This window comes from Myotis daubentonii, chromosome 1, assembly GCF_963259705.1.
Source record: "Myotis daubentonii chromosome 1, mMyoDau2.1, whole genome shotgun sequence".
Lineage (NCBI taxonomy): Eukaryota > Metazoa > Chordata > Mammalia > Chiroptera > Vespertilionidae > Myotis > Myotis daubentonii.
Genome location: NC_081840.1, coordinates 231,908,158 through 231,927,484, shown reverse-complemented (window position 1 = coordinate 231,927,484; position 19,327 = coordinate 231,908,158). Strand labels below are relative to the sequence as shown.

The 19,327-nt window shown below is 63.7% G+C and overlaps 1 protein-coding gene across 19 annotated transcripts in view; it reads left to right on the top strand.

The window, feature by feature from the left end:
* Window positions 1-19,327, top strand: part of ABLIM2 (actin binding LIM protein family member 2) — a 102,428-nt gene that overhangs the window by 11,806 nt on the left and 71,295 nt on the right. For 5 of the 19 annotated variants that reach the window (XR_009450099.1, XR_009450098.1, XR_009450112.1 and 2 more), the window contains exons 1-2: window positions 8,837-8,975; window positions 17,722-17,865. Coding sequence is in view for 2 of the 19 variants with exons in the window: in XM_059676603.1 (XP_059532586.1) it covers window positions 8,951-8,975; window positions 17,722-17,865 (169 nt within the window). In the remaining 17 variants the exon portion in view is untranslated. Of the gene's footprint in view, window positions 1-8,828; window positions 8,976-17,721; window positions 17,866-19,327 lie in introns of those variants that run through there. The other 14 variants (XR_009450108.1, XR_009450102.1, XM_059676582.1 and 11 more) reach the window with 7 other exon arrangements.

Sequence of the window (19,327 nt, the reverse complement as noted above, 5' to 3'; positions counted from 1 at the left end):
CACTGCCTCTCGTGCACTGGGTCTTCTGCACCTTGCATGGCGCCTTGCTCACTGTAGGAGCTCAGTGCCCATGTGAGGAGCCGACGAATCTCGGCTTCTGCACAGGCGAGGAGGGGAGGGGAGCAGGGAGACCCTGGCTCTGCAGGGTGCAGACTCCTGGGTGCTCTGCTGCACGTGGGCGGGGCCCAGAGCAGGACTCCAGGCTGAGCCAGGCTTGGGGGTGTTGGTGTCGCAGTGTGGCCAGGGCTCAGAGGACGTACTTGTCTGTCCCCATCGGTGGGAGAGGCAGGCGGTGCCGCCCTGGAGGGGAGACAGGTACTGAGGCCCCATCCCTGTCCCCTACATGTCTGCTGAGCTGTTTTATTTATTGATTTTTTAGAGAGAGAGGAAGGGAGAGAGAGAGAAGCATCGATGTGAGAGCGAAACATCAATCCGCTGCCTCCTGCACGCCCCCCACCAGGGATGGAGCCCGAAACCTGGCATGTGCCCGGACCAGGAATCAAACTGCGACCTTTTGGTGGCGGGGATGATGCCCAACCAATCCGAGCCGCTGCTGATCAGGCGGGCAGGGCCCGAGGGGTAGCGGCACGTCCGGCCTGAACCAAGCAGGGCTCCAGGCGAGGCCTGGTGGAAGCCTGGGCCCCTCCCTCCCACGCAGCAGGCACGCCCACCACCCCTCGGTGCCCAGCTGGGCCCAGCCTGTCATTTCATTGGAGAAGAGGAGACAGGTTGGGACAACACTGGCCTCTGACTCGCCATCTTGTTACACCTGGGGCCCTTTGGGTCCTAGGAGGTGAGGGCGATCCATGAAGCCGGTGTCGGACATGTGCCCACTGCCTCTGAGGGGCAGAGCCCTGGCAACGGCTGCGGTGCCCGCCCGGACGCTGGGCCCACTGTGCCGGCCAGGAGGGCGATGTTGGGGCAGCGGGATGAGGCCCAGGGGCCCCCGCGCCCGGACGTGCAGCCGGCGGGGAGCTGGCCGTGCGGCCACAGCAGGGCCTCTGGGCCACATGGACCAGCCAGACGCAGGCTCAGGGAGGGCTCCGGGGCGCACCGAGACCCCCCAGCGCCCGCCTCGCTGCCCCAGTTCTGGGAAGGAGGCTACGCCAGGAATAGAACCTGCTATTTCCCACGGCTCCGCCTCACAGGGGCCCTCGAGGCCGGGATCTGGCTTCAGGGAGGATGTGCGGGGTGACCTGCTGCTCAGGAGCCGCTCTGCAGTCTGTGCTCCCGACGAGGGAGCCGCCACCGGCCGCAGGTTCAGGGTCCGGGAAGCTTGGTCCCGAGCGTGTGGACGAAAGAAATGTCCGCGGCTCCCGCACACAGGCCCAGGCCCGGGCCGACTCTCCCTGTGCGTGGCCCTGCCTTCCTAGGCTCCGTGCATGCTCCCCCCCCGCCCCAGCTTCCCAACCCCCCCCCCCCCCCCGCTCCGTTCTCCTCCGTGGCGTCTCCCCCGCAGCGCCTCAGCTTTGCGGCAAACGCATCAGCCCTGCGTGCGATTCTGTTGAGTGCGTTTTCCGTGGCTGATTTCCACGTTCTCTTTCCTTCACTGAGTGGGGAGCGCTTTTTTATTTCATTTTATTTATTTCTTATCGAGGTCAAATAGACACAACATCGAACCCCCTTAGTGATGAAGCCAGGCCGGGGGCATTAGGCACCCTCGCACTGTGTGCAGCCGTCACCCCTCCACCTGCAGAAACGGCCCATCTTCCCAAGTGACACTCTGTCCCCATTAAATAACTCCCCCGCCTCCCCCGGCCCCGCACGCCAGCTCCGTCCTGTCTCCGTGAATCTGACTCCCTAGGGACTCCTATGAATGCCACCGTAGGGTGTGTGTCCGCGTGACTGGCTTATCTCGGGGGCACAATGTCCTCGGAGTCCCCCGTGTTGTGGCAGGTGTCGGTGTCCTTCCCTTTACGCTGCACATGCCCCGCGGTCTGTGTCCTTCCCTCCGTCGATGGGCACTGGGTGGCCCTCACCGGTGGCTGTTGTGAGCGATGCTGGGGGACAGACCCTGCTTGGCCGGTGCTCGGAGGAGGGGCCGTCCCGCTGGCTCTCCTGCCCCCGCCCCCACTGAGCCACGTGCTCGGCCACTGTCCGGCCGTCTGTGCCCTTTCCCCCACTCCTCCAGAAGGGACGTGGGGTCCCAGGCTCAGAGTCCTCCGAACCACCCAGAGCCTGCCGGCCCCTCCGGGCTAGTGGCCTCCGAGAGCAGAGAGCGGCAGCCTGGGGCCCCGAGGCCTGAGCCGACCCCTGGCCGAGGCCGCAGAGCAGGCTGCCCCAGGCCGCGAGGTGTAAATTTAGCCTCGCAGCTGGAAAGTGTGCCGCACCCTCCTTCCTGCGCTTCCCTCTGCCGGGGAGCGTGAGTCAGAGGGAGGCATTGTTGTCAGGGCCCCTCGGGCCCCCGTGTCCGGTGACCCAGGGATTCCACGGGCGAGGGACCCCTGACCCACACAGCTGGCCCCGGGTGGCGGGGGGGTGTCGGCGGGTGAAGCCCCTCCATGCCCGGCTCAGCGGGCCCTCCCTGCTCTGCTCTGGCGTTTTGCTGCGTGAGGCGCAGACAGCACTTGGCACCATTTATAAAATTGTGCTAAAATAAACCAACATGAGATGTGCCACCTCAGTTGTCGCTGAGCGCCCAGGTCAATGGCATTGGCACAGTCACACAGCCGCACGGCCGTCACCACCACCATCTCCGGGCTCTCCATCTTCCCACACTCCCCCTCCCCCGCCCGCACCGTCTGCTGCTGCCCGTGGGGACCTCCCACCCGTGGGGCTGACTCCCAGACCTCCCACCCGCGGGGCTGACTCCCGGTCCTCCCACCCGCGGGGCTGACTCCCGGACCTCCCACCCGCGGGGCTGACTCCCGGTCCTCCCACCCGCGGGGCTGACTCCCGGTCCTCCCACCCGCGGGGCTGACTCCCGGTCCTCCCATCAGTGGGGATGACTCCCAGACCTCCCACCCGTGGGGCTGACTCCCGGTCCTCCCACCCGTGGGGCTGACTCCCGGTCCTCCCACCCGTGGGGCTGACTCCCGGACCTCCCATCAGTGGGGATGACTCCCGGACCTCCCACCCGTGGGGCTGACTCTCGGACCTCCCATCTGTGGGGCTGACTCCCGGACCTCCCACCCGTGGGGCTGACTCCCGGTCCTCCCACCCGTGGGACTGACTCCCGGACCTCCCATCAGTGGGGATGACTCCCGGACCTCCCACCCGTGGGGCTGACTCCCGGACCTCCCATCTGTGGGGCTGACTCCCGGTCCTCCCACCCGCGGGGCTGACTCCCGGACCTCCCATCTGTGGGGCTGACTCCCGGACCTCCCACCCGTGGGGCTGACTCCCGGACTGCCGGGAGCCGGTCCATCCTTGCTGTTTCAAGGGACCTGGCATGTATGGCATACGGTTCTTAATATGTTTGCTCACCTTCTTGGCACTATGTGTTTTAACCAAGGTCTCCTCTCTGAGAAAGGTTGCTTCCCCAGGTAGGGATTTTCCCCTGAAGTTAGGGAGGGAATAAAACCCCTTAACTAAGTGCCAGGCGGGTAATTAATCACTTTAACTACGAACAATCATGCTTAAGCTACATAATCTTTACTCCCTGGAATGGAGATAAGAAACGCCCTAACCTTTGGAATAGAGATTGATAGGATTGAATCAACTGGTATAAATACAGATGTAACAAGACAGACAGAGACAGAACTTAGAAGAGAGCCAAGAAGACAGAACCTACACAGAACCTACAGTCAGAAGAACTTCGCTGGAGAGAACATGGCAAAAGATCCTGGACTGAACCTGACTACAGAAATATGGCAAGAGAACCTGACTAGAACCTGGTGACCGAACCTGGCTGGAGAACCTAGCGAGGGAACATGGCTACAGAACCTGGCTGGAGATCCTAAGCAGAACCTCTCTGGAGATCGAGACCAGAACTTGGTTGGAGATCCTGGCTAGGCTGCTGATCAACTGAACGCTGTCTCCGTGTCATTCCTTCTTCGCCGACTCCGTCTACGCCTTTGGGAACCCCTGGACCCGCTGGGGTTGGACCCCGGCACCGGACGTCCCATCTGTGGGCCCACAGTGCTTGTCCTGTGGCTGCTGCTCTCACTCAGCACCGCTCACCCCGCAGCAGGGGCCAGTGGCTTCCCCTTGCAGCTGGATAATGTTTCCTGTTCGCTCATCAGTGGACACTGGGTGGCTCCCACCTCTGGCTGCTGTGCGCGATGCCGCCGTGACCCCGGGGGCGCAAACCCACGGCTTTGGTTTAAATGGTCGGGCAGTGCTCTGTGACAGTGACCTCATACCGTCCTGGGTCCCGCCCCCAGCAGGGACTGGTGTCCGGCCCAGCAGAGCACTTGATACGTGGAACTTCACGCACCCCTCACCGCAGCCCTGTGAGGTGGGCGCTCCCATGTCCCCAGTGTACAGATGGGGAAACTGAGGCCAGCACGGTGGCATGACTTGCCTGCGCTGCCGCCTCGGAGCTGGGTGCTGGGTACTCAGTGGAACCCACGTCCTCACTTCTTGCAGGGCGTTCCGTTGCCGTGTGCATTGCCCCGTCCTCAGTCGTGCGTTCAGACATGGCGAGGGCCCGCTCTGCGCTTACCCTGGGCTGAGTGAGACGCCAGGCGGGGTGCCACCTCCAGGAGCTGGCAGGACAGGAGCCTGACTCATACACAGGCAAAGAATAGGCGAGAGCCACTGTCCAGGCCTGCACAGGGCCACAGGGGTGTGCGTGCAAGTGTGTGCATGTGTCTGTGCACCTGTGTGCATGTGTGCAATGGGGTTGCACCTGTATATGTGCACATGTACATGTGTATACATGTGTGTGCAGGTGTGTGTGTGTGTGCGTGCGCGCATGCCAGCTCTGGCTACAGGTGGGGAAGCAGGCCCAGGAAGGAGGAGTTTCTTTAGGGGCAAAGCCAGGTGCTCTGGTCCCAGGTGCTCTGGTCCCAGATGTTCTGAGTCCAGGTGCTCTGAGCCCAGGTGCTCTGAGCCCAGGTGCTTTGAGCCCAGATGTTGTAAGCCCAGGTGTTCTGGTTCCAGATGTTCTGAGTCCAGGTGCTCTGAGCCCAGGTGCTCTGGTCCAAGGTGCTCCGGGCCCAGGTGTGTCTGTCGCTGAGGTCCATCTCCGGGATCTTGGAAGGTGAAACAGCAGGTCCTGCTCGGTCCTGTTCCCAGCGGCATTGTGTTCTTCATCAGTTTGTCCCCAACTTTTAATTCTGAGAACTTCTGAGCACATAGAGAGTTGCAGAAAGAGCAGCGCCCTGGCACCTTGCCCTGCCTTCACCTGGCAGGCTCTCTCTCTCCTGAGCCGTTGAATTGGCTGCCTCCGGACACTGGCCCCTGGGCGGCTGGTGCACGTGGTACCGGCACGCCTCCCCATAGAGCCCGCGTCCCCGCCCCGAGGTGTCCGTCACAGGCCCGTCTTCTCCTCCAGGACCCAGGGCAGGAGCACCACTGCGATCGGTTATTGTCTGTGCCGTTCATCTCCTTCGTTCTGGAATGTTCTTCTGAGACGCTGACACAGGAAGAGTGCGGCCTGCTGTGCCGTGGGATGGGTCCGTGTCTTGGTGGCGGGAGCAGGCTGAGTGGCGTTGGCAGGAGGCTCCGTGGGGCTGGGAAGACCTGTCCGGCGGTTGTAATGCTTCTCGTCTCCTAAGCAGCTGGGAGATGAACGGAGTGAGCGCCAGGGCCGGGCCTGCAGTGACCAGTGGGCCGTGTGGTCTGTCAGGGAGTGAAGGTCCAGTTAGAATGTGGGGCGGAGGCTGTGCCAGGAGGGGGGGGGCGGGAGTGGGGAGCACCGGGGCCACTGAGGCCTCCCTAGACCCCCCACCCCTTTTCCTTCTGGTCACAGCCCCTTCCCCAGCCCCCCGCGAGCCAGACTCTCGTGGCAGGTGGGGCACGGGGGGGAGGCCGTCATGACGCCCAGCCGCCAGGACACCCTGCTCGGGTTGGGGGAGTCCTTCGGGACGCTGTGAGCCCCGCCCCCTCGTGCAGTGGGCGCATTTCCGTCTTTTCTTTAAAGCATCGTAGTTTTCCCTGGGCCCCCGCCCTGCAGGGACGTATGGTGTGGGGTTAGGATAGAACTTTCTACGCGGCAGGTGGCGACCCATTTATGGGCCAGAACCAGATTAGTGGGCCGCGTCGGTTACGTAAGTCGAACTGAATAGAGAAGCAGCAGAGCCCAGTGCGGGAGCAAGGGTTTGGTACGGATTTACGCACCGTCCACGCCAGGCTGCGGCGTGACCCTCCCCAGCGCGTCCTCACCCTGGCCCCGTGCGCCGCATTCGGAGAAGAGTCTTCGCCGCTGGGCGTGAGCACAGGTGCTGAGATGGGACGGGGTCCGGGTGAGCCCTAAATGCAGCCAGTGTCCTTGGAGGAGAGGCAGAGGGAGGCTGCAGACAGACACACAGACCAGAGGGGACGTGGCTACGGAGGCAGAGATGGGAGGTGCGGCCACGAGCCACGGATGCCGGTGGCCCCTGAAGCTGGCAGACAGGGCAGGGCCCCCCAGCCTCTGAAGGGAGGGGCCTGGCCACGCCTGGTTTTCGCCCAGGGAGAGCCGTTTGGGCATCTGGCCCCCCGAAGGGGGAGAGAATAAGTGTGTGTTGTTTTGAGGCCCCCGTTTGTGGTGCTTTCTCACGGCGGCCCCAGCAAACTGAGCCACGGCGTCCTCCCATTGGCCTGCGGCCGGCTGGGCTCAGCTGGCCAGGCTGCCCGGGGGGTGGCCTGGCCCATCTCGCACCTTCCTCCTGGGACCCGCGGGTGGAGTGTTCTCCCAGTGGAGCGGGTGCGAGGTCTGTGGCCCAGATGCTGCCTGGCGCACGGTCACCACCCCCGTGCCATTGGCCAAGACCAGCCTGTGAGCAACACACGGTTCTGGGACCGGACGCTGCCCTGTGCCCCCGATGCCAGCAAGGGCGAGGGTGCAGGGAGAGTGGGACCCCGTGCAGCCGCAGGGGCGCACACCTGTGTGCCGGCCACCTCCGATCGCATGGCCCTTCCTGTGTGCTGACGCCAGAGCCGGGTGGAAGCCACAGGCCAGTGACAGGGAGCCCGGCTCCAAGTGCATGATCTTAGGACCCGGGACCCCGAAGTTCACGGGTTTCAGGGCCCCGGCTCCGCTTCCCTGTGACCCCCCCACCCCGACCTGCATCTGGAAGGTGCGTGGGCGGGGGGTGTTGGGGGCAGGATGGGAGCTGAGGTTGGACACAGGTCACACACAGCGGACCCCCCGCCCCGCCGGACTCTCGGGCTCAAAGCCTGCGACCCGTCACGGTCACAGCACCGGCACAGCCGCCGTCCCTGCTCAGTGCCTCCCGGGGAAGGAGGATGGGCGCCCCGCCTGGGGATGAGGCGGCCTGCGCACTGTTGTCACTGTCGCTGCATCGTCCCTGCCCTGAGCCGGGCACGGGGCCGCAGGGCATGGGCAGCAGAATAAGTACGGGGAAACGTCTCATTCATAACGAGAGGATGGCACTCTCTGCCGTGGGTGCCTCGTTTGTACCACGCGTGGCCCTGGGCTGGGCCGTGATACGCCAGGGGGCCTTGCCGGCCCGTCCACTGGGCGCGTCGGTCCCGCCCGTCCACTGGGCGCGGCTCCCGGAGGTCAGACTGGGCAGCCAGGGCCCCGCCCCCACTCCCAAGCGCTGACGGGGAGGTGCCCACGGGGCACGTCACTGAGGTAACCCTTGCACCTCTGAGCTGCTCCTCGTCCATCGCGGGTGGGAACTGTGACTGTGATGCCCCAGCGCCTCTGCGGTGGGTCCTGGCCCGGTCCGCTCCTGGCTGGGTTTGCACACGCCACACGCACCCGGAACCGCGATAATGTCCACTTCCCAGGATCTTAAAGCCGAAACCAGCAGAGGACAAGGGACACCTCGGGGACCAGGGCGTCAGCCAGACTCAGGCAGGGGCCCAGCACAGTAATTCTTTAAATACACACACACACACACACACACACACACACACATTGATTGATTGATTTCAGAGAGGAAGGGGAAGGGAGAGAAAGAGAGAAACATTACTGATGAGAGAGAATCATTGATCGGCTGCCTCCTGCACGCCCCCCACTGGGGACTGAGCCTGCAACCTGGACATGTGCCCCGATCGGGAATCGAACCTGGGACCTCCTGGTTCATAGGTCGGTGCTCAACCACTGAGCCACCCGGCCGGGCCCAGTGCTGTCTTTCATGCCCACGGTCTCCCATTAGTCACCTGAGCGTCCTAGGCCTCAGTTTCCCCCCAGTGCATGGGGCCGTGTAGAATAAATGAATGGGAAGCAGTCCCTCTAAATTCATGTCTACTCAGAGCCCTGTCGTGGGGCCTCACGTGGAGTGAGGGTCCTCGCAGATGTACTGAGATGAGGGGGAGGTGGCGCCATCCTGCTTAGGGTGGCCCTAAACCCATGCGGTGCCTGTATTAGAGACAGAAAGGACACACAGGCGCCGGGAGAGGCCTCCTGAGGACAGTGGAGATCGGAGCGATGCGGCCACCAGGCCAGGACGGCTGGAGCCATGGGGGCCGGACGAGGCAGGGAGGACCTTCCCCGGAGCCTCAGGAGGGAGTGGGGCCCGGCCCCCACCGGCCTCCAGGACCAAGAGCGCCCTGTCTGTGGTCGAAGCCCCGCGTGTGGGTGTTGGGCAGCCCAGCCCCTGGCAGAGACGAGTGGATGGGAGGGCGTGGGAGCCGCTCTGCTGCTCCTGGCATGCGGGCAGCGAGTGTCCGGGCCCCCGCCCTCCCCCGCCCTCAGAGCGCCTTTCCGGGAGCCCGGGAACAGGTGCGCGCGGAGCCTGGCCGTCTATTTCAGGGCGTGGGCGCCAGGGCGGCAGCAGCCACGTGACCCTCTGGGTGTCCGTCCGAGCCGTGCTGGCCGCAGAGGCGCCCGCACCAGCCCGGCTGCTGCCCGCAGCCTCCACGGTGCCGCCCTCCGGAGAGACCACGCTCCATGGGGATGCCGGGCGGGGAGACGGGTAAGGCCCCAAACCGCCCCGTGCACGGGAGGAAGGCGCGCTTTTCTAACGGGAAGCCTTGGGCCCCAGGAATAAGCTTTGGGGGCCCGACAGGAAAGGAGGCGCCCAACTAAGCTCCACTGTTTATGATGTAGGGGCAGCACTTATGAGCGCCGGCTGTATGCCAGGCTTTGGGACTTTGTGGAGTGGCCCATTTTACAGGTGAATAAGCTGAGATCAGGGAGGGTGAGGTGGGGGCACCGGAGCGGGATCTCTGGCTCCAGTGCCCTTTGACCCCCACTGGGCGGAGTCCCGGGCCCACAGCCTCTGCAGCAGCCCCTCCCTCCTCCTTCCCTCCCTTCTTGTCCTTTAAGGCGGGGATCTCAGTCCGGCCTTTTGCTCCCCGGAGGCCACTTGGCAAAGTCTGGCGGCATTGCTGGTTGTCACAGCTTGGGGGCGGGGGGTGCTCCAGGCATGGGGGGCGGGGGGTGCTCAGCTCCCCGCGGTGCCGGACGCCCCAGCCCAGGGTTGCCCGGCCCCAAATGTCAGCTGAGCTGAGGTGAGAGGCCTGCTTAAGGAATATCATGAAAACCAGTCCTCCTGGTGTTGACACGAGAAACGGCCATCTGCAACTTAGATAAAAACAACCGGTAGTTCTCATTGTCTCATCGCAGTGAGGACACCTGGAGGGGAAGGCTCCGGACTTGGGGACTTGGGAGCGGAGACAAGAGGGGATGAGATGGAGGAGGGGTGGGGGACGGAGCCTGGACCCCCAGAGGCAGAGTTTGGGGTGCACAGGGAGCACCTCTGTGAGCCCGGCGTGTGCAGGGGTGGGGTCCAACCTCGTCTCGATCCTGAAATGCTCCCACCCTGGTCCTGAGCCTCTGTCCTGGCATGAGGCTCTGTGCCCAGTGGGCGCCTCCGCTCTGGGCGTCAGGGCAGAGCCTCCCCATCAAGGGCACACTCCTCGGCCGCGGGTCTGTCCGGACGCAGGGCCAGGCCTGTGTACACCCCCGTCAGCGCCGTGCGCACCAGGGTTTGTACCGATGGAGCAGCTCTGGGCTGGGGCAGCGCCCTCCCTCTGGCCTGACCCCACCGCGCCCTGGTCATGTCACCGGAAGGGGCCTGGCCCGGAGCGGGCTGCCCGGGGCCGGCCAGTCGAGTGTGGGTGCTTGACTTTGTTCAGGAAAGATTTCGTAACACGAGTCCTGGTGATTTTTAATACGTTTTTATTGATTTCATAGAGGAAGGGAGAAGGAGAGAGAGAGAGAGAGAGAGAGAGAAACATCATGGAATGGCTGCCTCCTGCACCCGCCCCCCCCCCCAGGTCCCCCAGGGATTGAGCCTACAACCCGGGCATGTGCGCTCACCGGGAATCAAACCGGCGGCCTCTTGGTTCCTGGGTCGATGCTTAACCGCTGGGCACCCCGGCCGGGCCTGGCGGTTTTTGAGGACGTTTATTAAGGGGACAGTGAAGCAAGGAGGGGATTGGGCTAGGAGCCACGGGAGAGGGACCAGGTGGGGAATGGGCTCAGGCGGGCTGCTCGGGCTCACTAGGAAGTCAGAGGGAAGGGGGCCCTGGGGACGGGGTCCGGGGGTGAGCCCGGGATGAGCTGCCGCTGCCAATGCTCCCCTGGCTGCCAGTCTCGTGGGGCCCCTAGGGGGTGTGCCTGAGGGGGGAGGAGGGGGCGATGGCACCGGTGCTCCTGGGAGGAAGAACACACCGGGACCTCCGTTTGAAGGGTGTTGAAGGCTGGGGGTTTGGAAGAAGTCTTAGGGGAGGATCCCAATAGAATAGTCATCCCTGTTATGCTGATGTGCCAGAGTGAGACTCATTGCCTAACGCCATCTGTCCTGTGTGGTTGGCGCAGTGGCACTAGTTGGAGTCCTGCCGCCTGTCTCCCTGAGTAGGTGTCCCTGGTTACAGAAGAGAGGACTGACTAGTTGGCTGTAAACTGCTTGGCCCTTTAGCTCTGCCTCAGTTTCCCTAGTCTCTTGTCCTGGCTTCCTGGCCTGTTTCATCGGGGCTTGTCACTGCCCGGGGCCCCAAGGGCCCCGTCTGTAAAGGGGTGACTGTTCCTCCCTCCAGGGTGTCAGAGTGAGCACAGCAGACACTTGGATTTGTTTCCCGAAGCCGGTGGCAGGGGCTCCCCGCCAGTGGGCCCGACGCGCCCCGTGCGGACCGGCCTTGGGCTCCAGTTGGCTGGGGCTCAGGTGACGCCTCCTGGCCTGGCTGGTGTGCTGATGGTTCTGAAAATACCCTGGACTCCCAGAGCTGAGCCACGTGATGGTGTCCATTTCTCCAATGGAATTTCCACGCCGGAGGTGGGGCGGGGCCCGCCCAGCCGGGGACACTGTGTCCTTCACGCCCTGTTGCGTTTCCCCCAGCTGATGGCCAGTAACGCCGACGGCAGAGAGCAGACGGGACTGCAGTGCAAACAGACACCCCGTTCCCAGTTCGCAAATGAAGCCGTGGCATCGCGTGATAAGAATAGCCGCGACGGAAGCGAGGTTCTGCTCACACAGAGCTCTGTCAGCGCAGAAACTAAAAAACCAAAGACCTCTTAGAAGAAAACAGGGAGAGGTCTTTGCGATCTCAGTGAGGCAATGGTTTCTTTTCTTTTTAAAAAAATATGTGTTTTTTTTATTATTATTATTGATTTCAGAGAGGAAGGAAGGGAGAGAGAGAGAAATAGAAACATCAGCGATGAGAGAAAATCACCGGTCGGCTGCCTCCTGAACACCCCACGCTGGGGACGGAGCCCACAACCGGGCAGGTGTCCTGAATGAGAATCGAACTGCCAACCTCTTGGTGCACGGACGCCGCTCAGCCGCCCGAGCGTCACCAGCGGGCGGCAGTGGACTCCTCAGCGTGGCACCAAGAGCACGAGCAGCGCAGAAAGTATACCTGAGTTCGATTTCATCAACATTAGACACGTTTTTGCGGCAAACAACCTTATGAAGTAAACATGGCTCACAGAACGGGAGGTAGCATTGGCCAGTCATGTATGTGATAAGGCAGCGGTTCTCAACCTGTGGGTCGTGACCCCTTTGGGGGTCCAATGACCCTTTCACAGGGGTCGCCTAAGACCATCGGAAAACATATATAATTACATATTGTTTTTGTGATTAATCGCTATGCTTTAATTATGTTCAACGTGTAACAATGAAAATACATCCTGCATATCAGATATTTACATGACGATTCATAACAGTGGCAACATTACAGTTATGAAGTAGCAACAAAAATAATTTTATGGTTGGGGGTCCCCACAACATGAGGAACTGTATTAAAGGGTTGCGGCCTTAGGAAGGTTGAGAACCACTGTGATAAGGGAACTTGTGTCAGGAATATAGAAACAATGGATAAACCAGTCATAAAAAGACATTCCAATTAAAGGGGCCGAGGACCCCAACAGTTGTTTCCCCAAAGAAGACACAGAGGGGCCCCGCTTCCCTGTGTCCCGCGGAGGAGGCCGGTTCCCTGTGGCTTCCGTGGGGTTGCAGTCAGAGCCAGTGCCCAGCGTCTCTGTTCCATGCACTGGGGAGTCCAGGCCTGCGTCTGGCTGGCTCAGTGCGTGCCCAGCTGCCGTCCATGAGCCCAGTGCCTGCGGGGCACCCAGGGCCATGGGCCACGCAGCTGCGGCGGGAGCACGGGTGGGTGCGGAGCCAAAGGAACCAGAGAGCCAAGAGCGAGCCACGAGCCGAGAGAGCGAGCGCCGGGGTTTAGGGGAGTGTGTATTCCCAAACTCCCGTGACCTTGCAGTGGCCACGCCCATTCTGGCCCCTGATCTCGGTTCCCAGGTGTGACTGACGGGCACCTTCCCTGGTCACCCACCTTCACTGCGCATGCGCCTATCCCCCTTCGTTGGACCCCCCCCCCCCAGTGACCTGCGGGAACGGGCCGGGGTTCCCTGGGGGGGGGGGGGTGGGCGGTGACGTTGCAGCTTCCTGGTGCGGCTGCCAGATGACATGCCGATGGTGTCTGGCCTCCCTTTGCTCCTTCCTGTGACTCATAACCAGCGAATTACAAGAGCCCTCTGGAGGTCAAGGCTGCGGCCCCATCTCAAAGGCCTGGGCAGGAAGGGGCGGCGGGTGACTCTGAGCTGGCCAGTGCCTGCCTGGGGCGCGCTGGCAGGTCCCCGAGCCCCACGAGCTCCCTCACTGGGGTGTCCTGTGGCGGAGGCCTAGCTCGGCCCACAGACCCTCTTGGTGGGAGTTGACGGTGGCTGTGGAACCCTGCGGCCCTGGTTCGAATCCTGGCTGTGCTCTTCCAGCTCGTGACCCGGGTTGGCGGGGGAGTTGCCGAGCGCAGTGCCCGGCACCACCGGGCACGGGCCCCGAAAGAGGACGATGCCCAGAGGCTGTGACTCACCCCCTGCCGGGGCCCTGCGCGGGGCTCGAGTCACCCGGCGCGTTGCCTGCTTCTCGTTAGGTTTAAGGGACATTTACTGGGCATCTGCTGGGTGCTGGGCTCTGGGCGAAGGTTGAAGGACCAGGCCAGGTCACTGGCTGGCCCAGTGGGGCCGCCTGGCCAATGGCAGTGTGACCCAGGCACAAGCATGGGCCTGGGAGCCCAGAGGCCCGAGTCCTGGCCCGGCCTGCCGGCCCTGGCATCTCCCCGTGTGTCTGTGTGTGTGTGTGTGTGTGTGTGTGTGTGTGTGTGGCGGGGGAGGGGGGCGGCGGTGATGGGCCCAGATGCCCGCTAAGCCTGACCTTCCGGAATGCCACCCGTGAGATCCCCAGATGCCTCTCCGGTCAGGAAGGGCTGCTCTTCCGGGGATGAAATATCACCCTCGGGGCGTGGGTGGCGAGGGCGCCGGGACCAGCTGCTTGAAGCCTGAGTCGTCCCAGGAATTGCCGGGAGCCTGGGCTGGAGCCCATGGGAGCCATGGCCAGCCTGCGCTTCCGTCGCTCACAGCCATGCCTCTCCCAGCTCCTGCCTCTGGAAGGAGCCCCCCACCCCCTAACACCCCTGCTGAGCCCCCACCATGTGCCAACCTGCCCCGTCACCACCCTGGAAACAGAGGGACAGGTGCAGAGACAGACATGAGGAGGGGAGGACACAGCACGCGGCTCCCAGGCCCCGCCCCTGGGGGCGAGGACCCGCCCCACACGCGGGGCCATGGGGAGGGGCCCCAGCGATCGCTGGGCATCTGCCCTCGGTCCCGGTACCAGCCGGTGCCTCCATCCAGAGCTGAGCCTCCGTGGGGGGGGTGGGTTCCCAGTCCCGATCCTCTCCATTCCCAGCGGGCCCGGAGCTGGAGTTCCATTATCACCGGATTACACAGCCCCGGCCTTTGAGGGATTGATCCAGCCACTGAGTGTGCGCTCCGTGTTATTATCACAGCCAGGGACCCGGCAAACCCAATGTTAGAGCCAATCTGGAAATTACAGTGACACCCGCCTGCCGCCTTGGTGTGCAGTCTCCCATGTGATCGTTTCTCCCAATCTCTCTCTCCCCCCCCCCCCTCTCTGAAACTGTTTTACAGACTATTTCTTAGGGCAGGTGTTTTTAGGTTATAGAGAAGTTAAACAGCCCTGGCTGGTGTGGCTCAATGGATAGAGTTTCTGCCCGAGGACTGAAGGGTCCCGGGTTCGATTCCAGTCAAGGACACATATGTGGTTGCAGGCTCGACCCTCGGCCCTGGTCAGGGTGCATGCGGAAGGCAACCAATCGATGTGTCTCTCTCACATCAGTGTTTCTCTCTGTGTCTCTCCCCCTCCCTTCCACTCTCTAAAACCCAATGGGAACACACCCTCAGCAGAGGATTAACAGCAACAGCAAGAGAGAAAGACAACGAAATAAAAGCAGTGTGTCCGATTCCCCTTTTTTAAAAGGAAAGTTGAGCAGAAAGTAGAGTGTCCCAGTGCGCCCCCTGCAGCCGTGTCCACTGTTAACCCACGTGGGCGGTGGCTTTTCCTGCAGCTGGCGGCCCCGTTCGGATGCACCGTGTTAACTGAAGTGGGCGCGGGCGCTCCTGGTGCTGGCGTTCTCGGTTTGGACACATGCATTCGACATGTGTCCAGCAGCACAGGGTCACGGAGCCGTTTCTCTGCCTGAGGGTGCCCCGTGCTCCCCCTGTGCCCCCCCTCCTCTCCCCACCGACAAGCGCTGAGTTTTCACTGTCTCCGTAGCGCTGTCTTCTCCCGCGTGCCCTGTGGCTGGAAGCACAGTGCGTGGCCTTCTCGGGTCGGCTTGTCCCTTAGCAACACGCATCTACGCGTCCTCCACGCCTGCTCGGGGTCTGATGGCTCATTTCTTGATAGTTGGTTTCTCCCTTTTTAATTTTATTTTTTCCGTCAGAGAACATCTGTTGGGTAAGTCACAGAGGTGGGGAAGTCATTCCTAGAAGAAATGGGCTTAGGAAACAGGTGGGGGAGGCCCAGGGAGGGCGCTTGGAGCTTGGGGGTAAGGAAGCTAATGGCCACGTGCTCGGGGTGGGAGGGGGAGGGGGAGGGGGAGGGGGGAGGGAGTGGGGGAGGGGGAGGGGAAGGATGAGCGTGCTCCCGGGAGGGAGGGTGCACTGGGTCCTCCATCCTAAGGGCTTTAAGGGTGGAGATTTTTGTGTGACATTCACACTCCAGACAGAAATCGTGGCCAGAGCTGCCCATCGCTGTCTGGGAGCCGCGTGGAGAGAACCGTGCCATGCGCGGTCCTGGTCAGTCTTGCCGCGGCCACGTGCCAGCGGGGCCACCCCTCTGGGCCTCAGCTGGCCCAGCAGCAGCACTTACTCCGCCGGCCGCTGTAAGGGGTGGGGCCTCTGTGAAGCCCCGTGTGCACGGCGGACCTCCTCGATCGGGCAGCTGCAGGAGGAGTGAGCCCATCTTTGGGGTAAAAGGCCCATGCCACCGCCCACAAGAGGCACAGGCGTGATCCCAGGGCCAAGCCGGCAGATGGGCAGGTGCGGGCTGGCCGGATCACCTGCCTGCACCCCTTATACCTGCAGGGAGACGGGTGTCTGTTGCCACAATGCAGTGTCTATGTCCCACCACCAGGGGGCAGCACCTTGCTCTCACCCTCACAGGCCCCAGGTCCTCCCAGGGAACCATGTCTTAAAGCAGCCCCCCTCTCCCCACCCCCAACCCACATACAGCTCCAGGAGCCAGGAAACCGGTGGGATTCAGGCCGTGGGATCTTGAAAATGACAATGGCTGTTGGTGCTGAGCACGGAGGGTCTGCTGCACCCTGGGCTGACGCATTTCTGTTCGTGGCCCTGGCATCTCCCGGGCAGGGGATGTGGGTGGAGGGTGGATGCACAGACAGATGGAAGTCTGGGAGTTCCGGGCCCCAGCAAGTCGGAGGTGGGGCTAGGGCTGCACCCCAGTGTCTGACGCAGCCTGCGGTGCCTCCAGGCCCCAGGGCTCTGGCACTGATGGGGGAGGTGCGGGTGGGGGGCGGGTGACGTCCCCCTCGTGCGCACTGGGCCGTCTCCAGCAGCATCAGCACGTGCCTCTGTTCTTGTGGAGATGAGCGCGTATTGTCCTTTGTGTGCCTGGGGAATGAGACGCTAACAGTGGACGAGCCTTGTCCCCCCGCCCCCACAACGTCCATTTGACCTCCGACCTGGACTTGGTGGCTGTCAGCCCCCTGAGCCCGGCAGCGGGCTGTGCAGGGTGGGAGCTGGCGCTGTCTGTCTCGCCACGGCTCGCCCCCCACGGGGCGTCTCAGGTTCGAGCCCAGAGCCTCACCTCTGCCCCTCCCGTCGTGTTGTGTCACCGAGGAGGCGGCCTCTGCAGTTACTCTATAGGGAGCGGGGGTGTGGGCATGCGCTGCTGCCGCCGTGGCTCTCTGGAAGCGCCAGGCGGGCACTGACGCCGGGCCCCGTGCCACCGGTCTCCCTTCCTGCACCGCGTCTCCAGGCAGCGTGGTGCCCCGTCCCAGACAGCTGGCACCCCGCTCCCCGCGGGGTATTCAGAGCCACCTCCTCGGAAGGCCTGCTGTCCCCCGTGTGGCCCGGGCCCCGTGCCGCCGGCCAGGGCAGTGACCGCAGGGGGGAGAGGAGCCTCGCTGGCCGGGTGGGCTGTCGGAGGTGGGCTCCGGGGGAGGCAGGCTGGAAGCCGAACGGAGCGATGTCCTCCTCTGGGGATGGGCCTGGCCGGCCTGGAGCCCGTCGGTGCCAGTGCTCAGCAGGCGTGGCTTTGCGGAACTGGTCCTGAGTGGGAGTGGGCCCAGCCCACTCGATCTGTGTGGGCCTCTGCCGCTAACCAGGGTGACTGCGCAGGGAGAGAGCGGGTCCCGGCCCCGGCTTCCCCGCCCGGCTCTGCCACGGGCTGTCCCTGTTGCTGCCCAGCTGCCTGCACCAAGCGCCCCCCTACACCTCCTCAGCTCGGGCGCAGCGGCCACATCCAGGTCCAGGTCCCGGCACGGGAGGAACGAGGGGCCACAGAGGACCGTGCTAGGTGCCTGCCTTCGAAGGGTGCTGGGCCCCTGGCTGCAGAGGCCGGCGCAGCTCCCCGGTGGGTTTGTGAGGCCCTAGGACCGGGGCCATCCCAGGCCCAGGTCAAGGCTGCAGGGGCAGGGCCATCAGGGGGAGGTAGTGATCTCCCCGTCCCTGCAGGTGTGCTCACAGGGAGGGGGCGGGAGCCCCTCATTCGGGTTGACCACGTCCGACTCCCATGGGCCCCCAAGGAGAGGAAAGCCTGTGCCTGACGCCCTGGGCCTGTGCTGTCCTGAGGGAGTGGGGGAGCCCGAGTCCTTGCCCTATTGCCGGCTGCTCGCCCGGTGCCTGTCTGTCCCCCGTTAACGCGGCTCCTTTCCCCACAGTGTCGGAGCCGCCGGCGGCCCTGGGCGCCCTGGAGAAGCCGCCCGGCTCAGCCATCCTGTGCACCACCTGCGGGAACGTGTGCAGGGGCGAGGTGCTGCGGGTGCAGAGCCAGTACTTCCACCTCAAGTGCTTCGTCTGCAAAGGTGAGTGTCCGGCCCGCCCGGCTGCCGGTTGCCATTGGCTCACAGGCGTCTCCGGGCAGCGGGCAGACCTGGAGCCTGGAAAGCCGGGTCCAGAGCCTTCCTACGGCAGTGCCATCTCATCAGTGTGGCCTGTGCCACCCACGGGTGTGACAGGAGTCCCAGGGGTCTCCTCACGCAGCTGCACCCCGTCGAGGACTCAGGTCCAGGGGCCGAGCAGTGGCCATGGGGGCCCAGGGTGGGTGCTGGTCCCTGCCATCCGTCAGCTGTGTGGGGGCGCGGGGCCCACGCCGGGCCACACGCGGGCCCCCGCCTGGCGTAGGAAGAGAGCATCGCCATTCATTCCGAGTGAAATGGCCTTCGTTGTCTCTGATGGTAAAGAGCATGAGGAGTCCCACCAAGAGCTGGGCCCGCCTGCTTCTCTCTCTCTTTTTTTAAATAGGTTTTTATTGATTTCAGAGAGGAAGGGCGAGGGAGAGAGAGAAGCAGCAATGATGAGAGCGAATCGTTGGTCGGCTGCCTCCTGCACGCCCCACACTGGGGACTGAGCCCACAGCCCGCGCTTGTCTGGGGCGGGATTCCAGGCCTGCCCCTGAGAGAGCGACCGCACCTAGTCCTCTGGGGTGTCCACGGCGGCGGCGCCTCCTGGGGGTGAGCGAGGCAGCAGTGAGCCCGCGCCCGAGGACCTCTGCCTGCTGCCACCACGCCGCTGCCCTGGGCTCTGTGTGCAGCTGTGCGTGGCCCACTGTTTGGAGCGAAAACTGGAGACCCCCGTCACGACTCCCCCTCCTCCCTCCCAGGGGAGGGCCCTGAGCCAGCCTGGAGCCTCCCGCTTCCCTGGAGGGTCACAGTCAACGGGTGGACCCTGGGTGGCTGGGGGGGCCAGTGACTCAGAGAGGATGGGCATCCCCACAGCTGCCCGACCCTGGGACCCTGGGAACCTGGGACCCTGGGACCCCACCCCACCCACCCCTTGCGGGTGCTGCCCCTCCGTCTGTGGGCTTGGTGGCTGCCAGGGACGGTGCTGAGGGTCATGATGCCCCTGAATTTCCTGGGTCCATCCTGGCTCCCTGGTGAATGCCCCCCCAGCTGTCCCCCAGGCCCCCCACTCCCTGCCCTCAGGCAGGTGCTGGGGTTCTAGGCGGGGATAGGGGCACCCAGAACAGAGGCATGGAGTTCTCTTTGGGAGTTGAAGTGAGGGTGCTGGGCACAGCCTGGGAGCATGTTTTCTGGAAGAGGATGGGGCGGGGGCGGGGCGGTGCTGGGAGCAGAGCCGTGGGCATTTCTGTGGGCATTTCCATGGGCATTCCCGTGGGCAGGAGTGCAGTCCAGCTGCCCCCGCAGGCGCTGCCACTGTGAGGCCCGGAGTGAAGGGGACACGCAGCCGGGAGGTCTTCCTGGAGGAGGTGACCTGCCCTGTCGGGCCCGGGCCCTGCCTGCCCGAGGGGTCCCTTCCCTTCCCGGA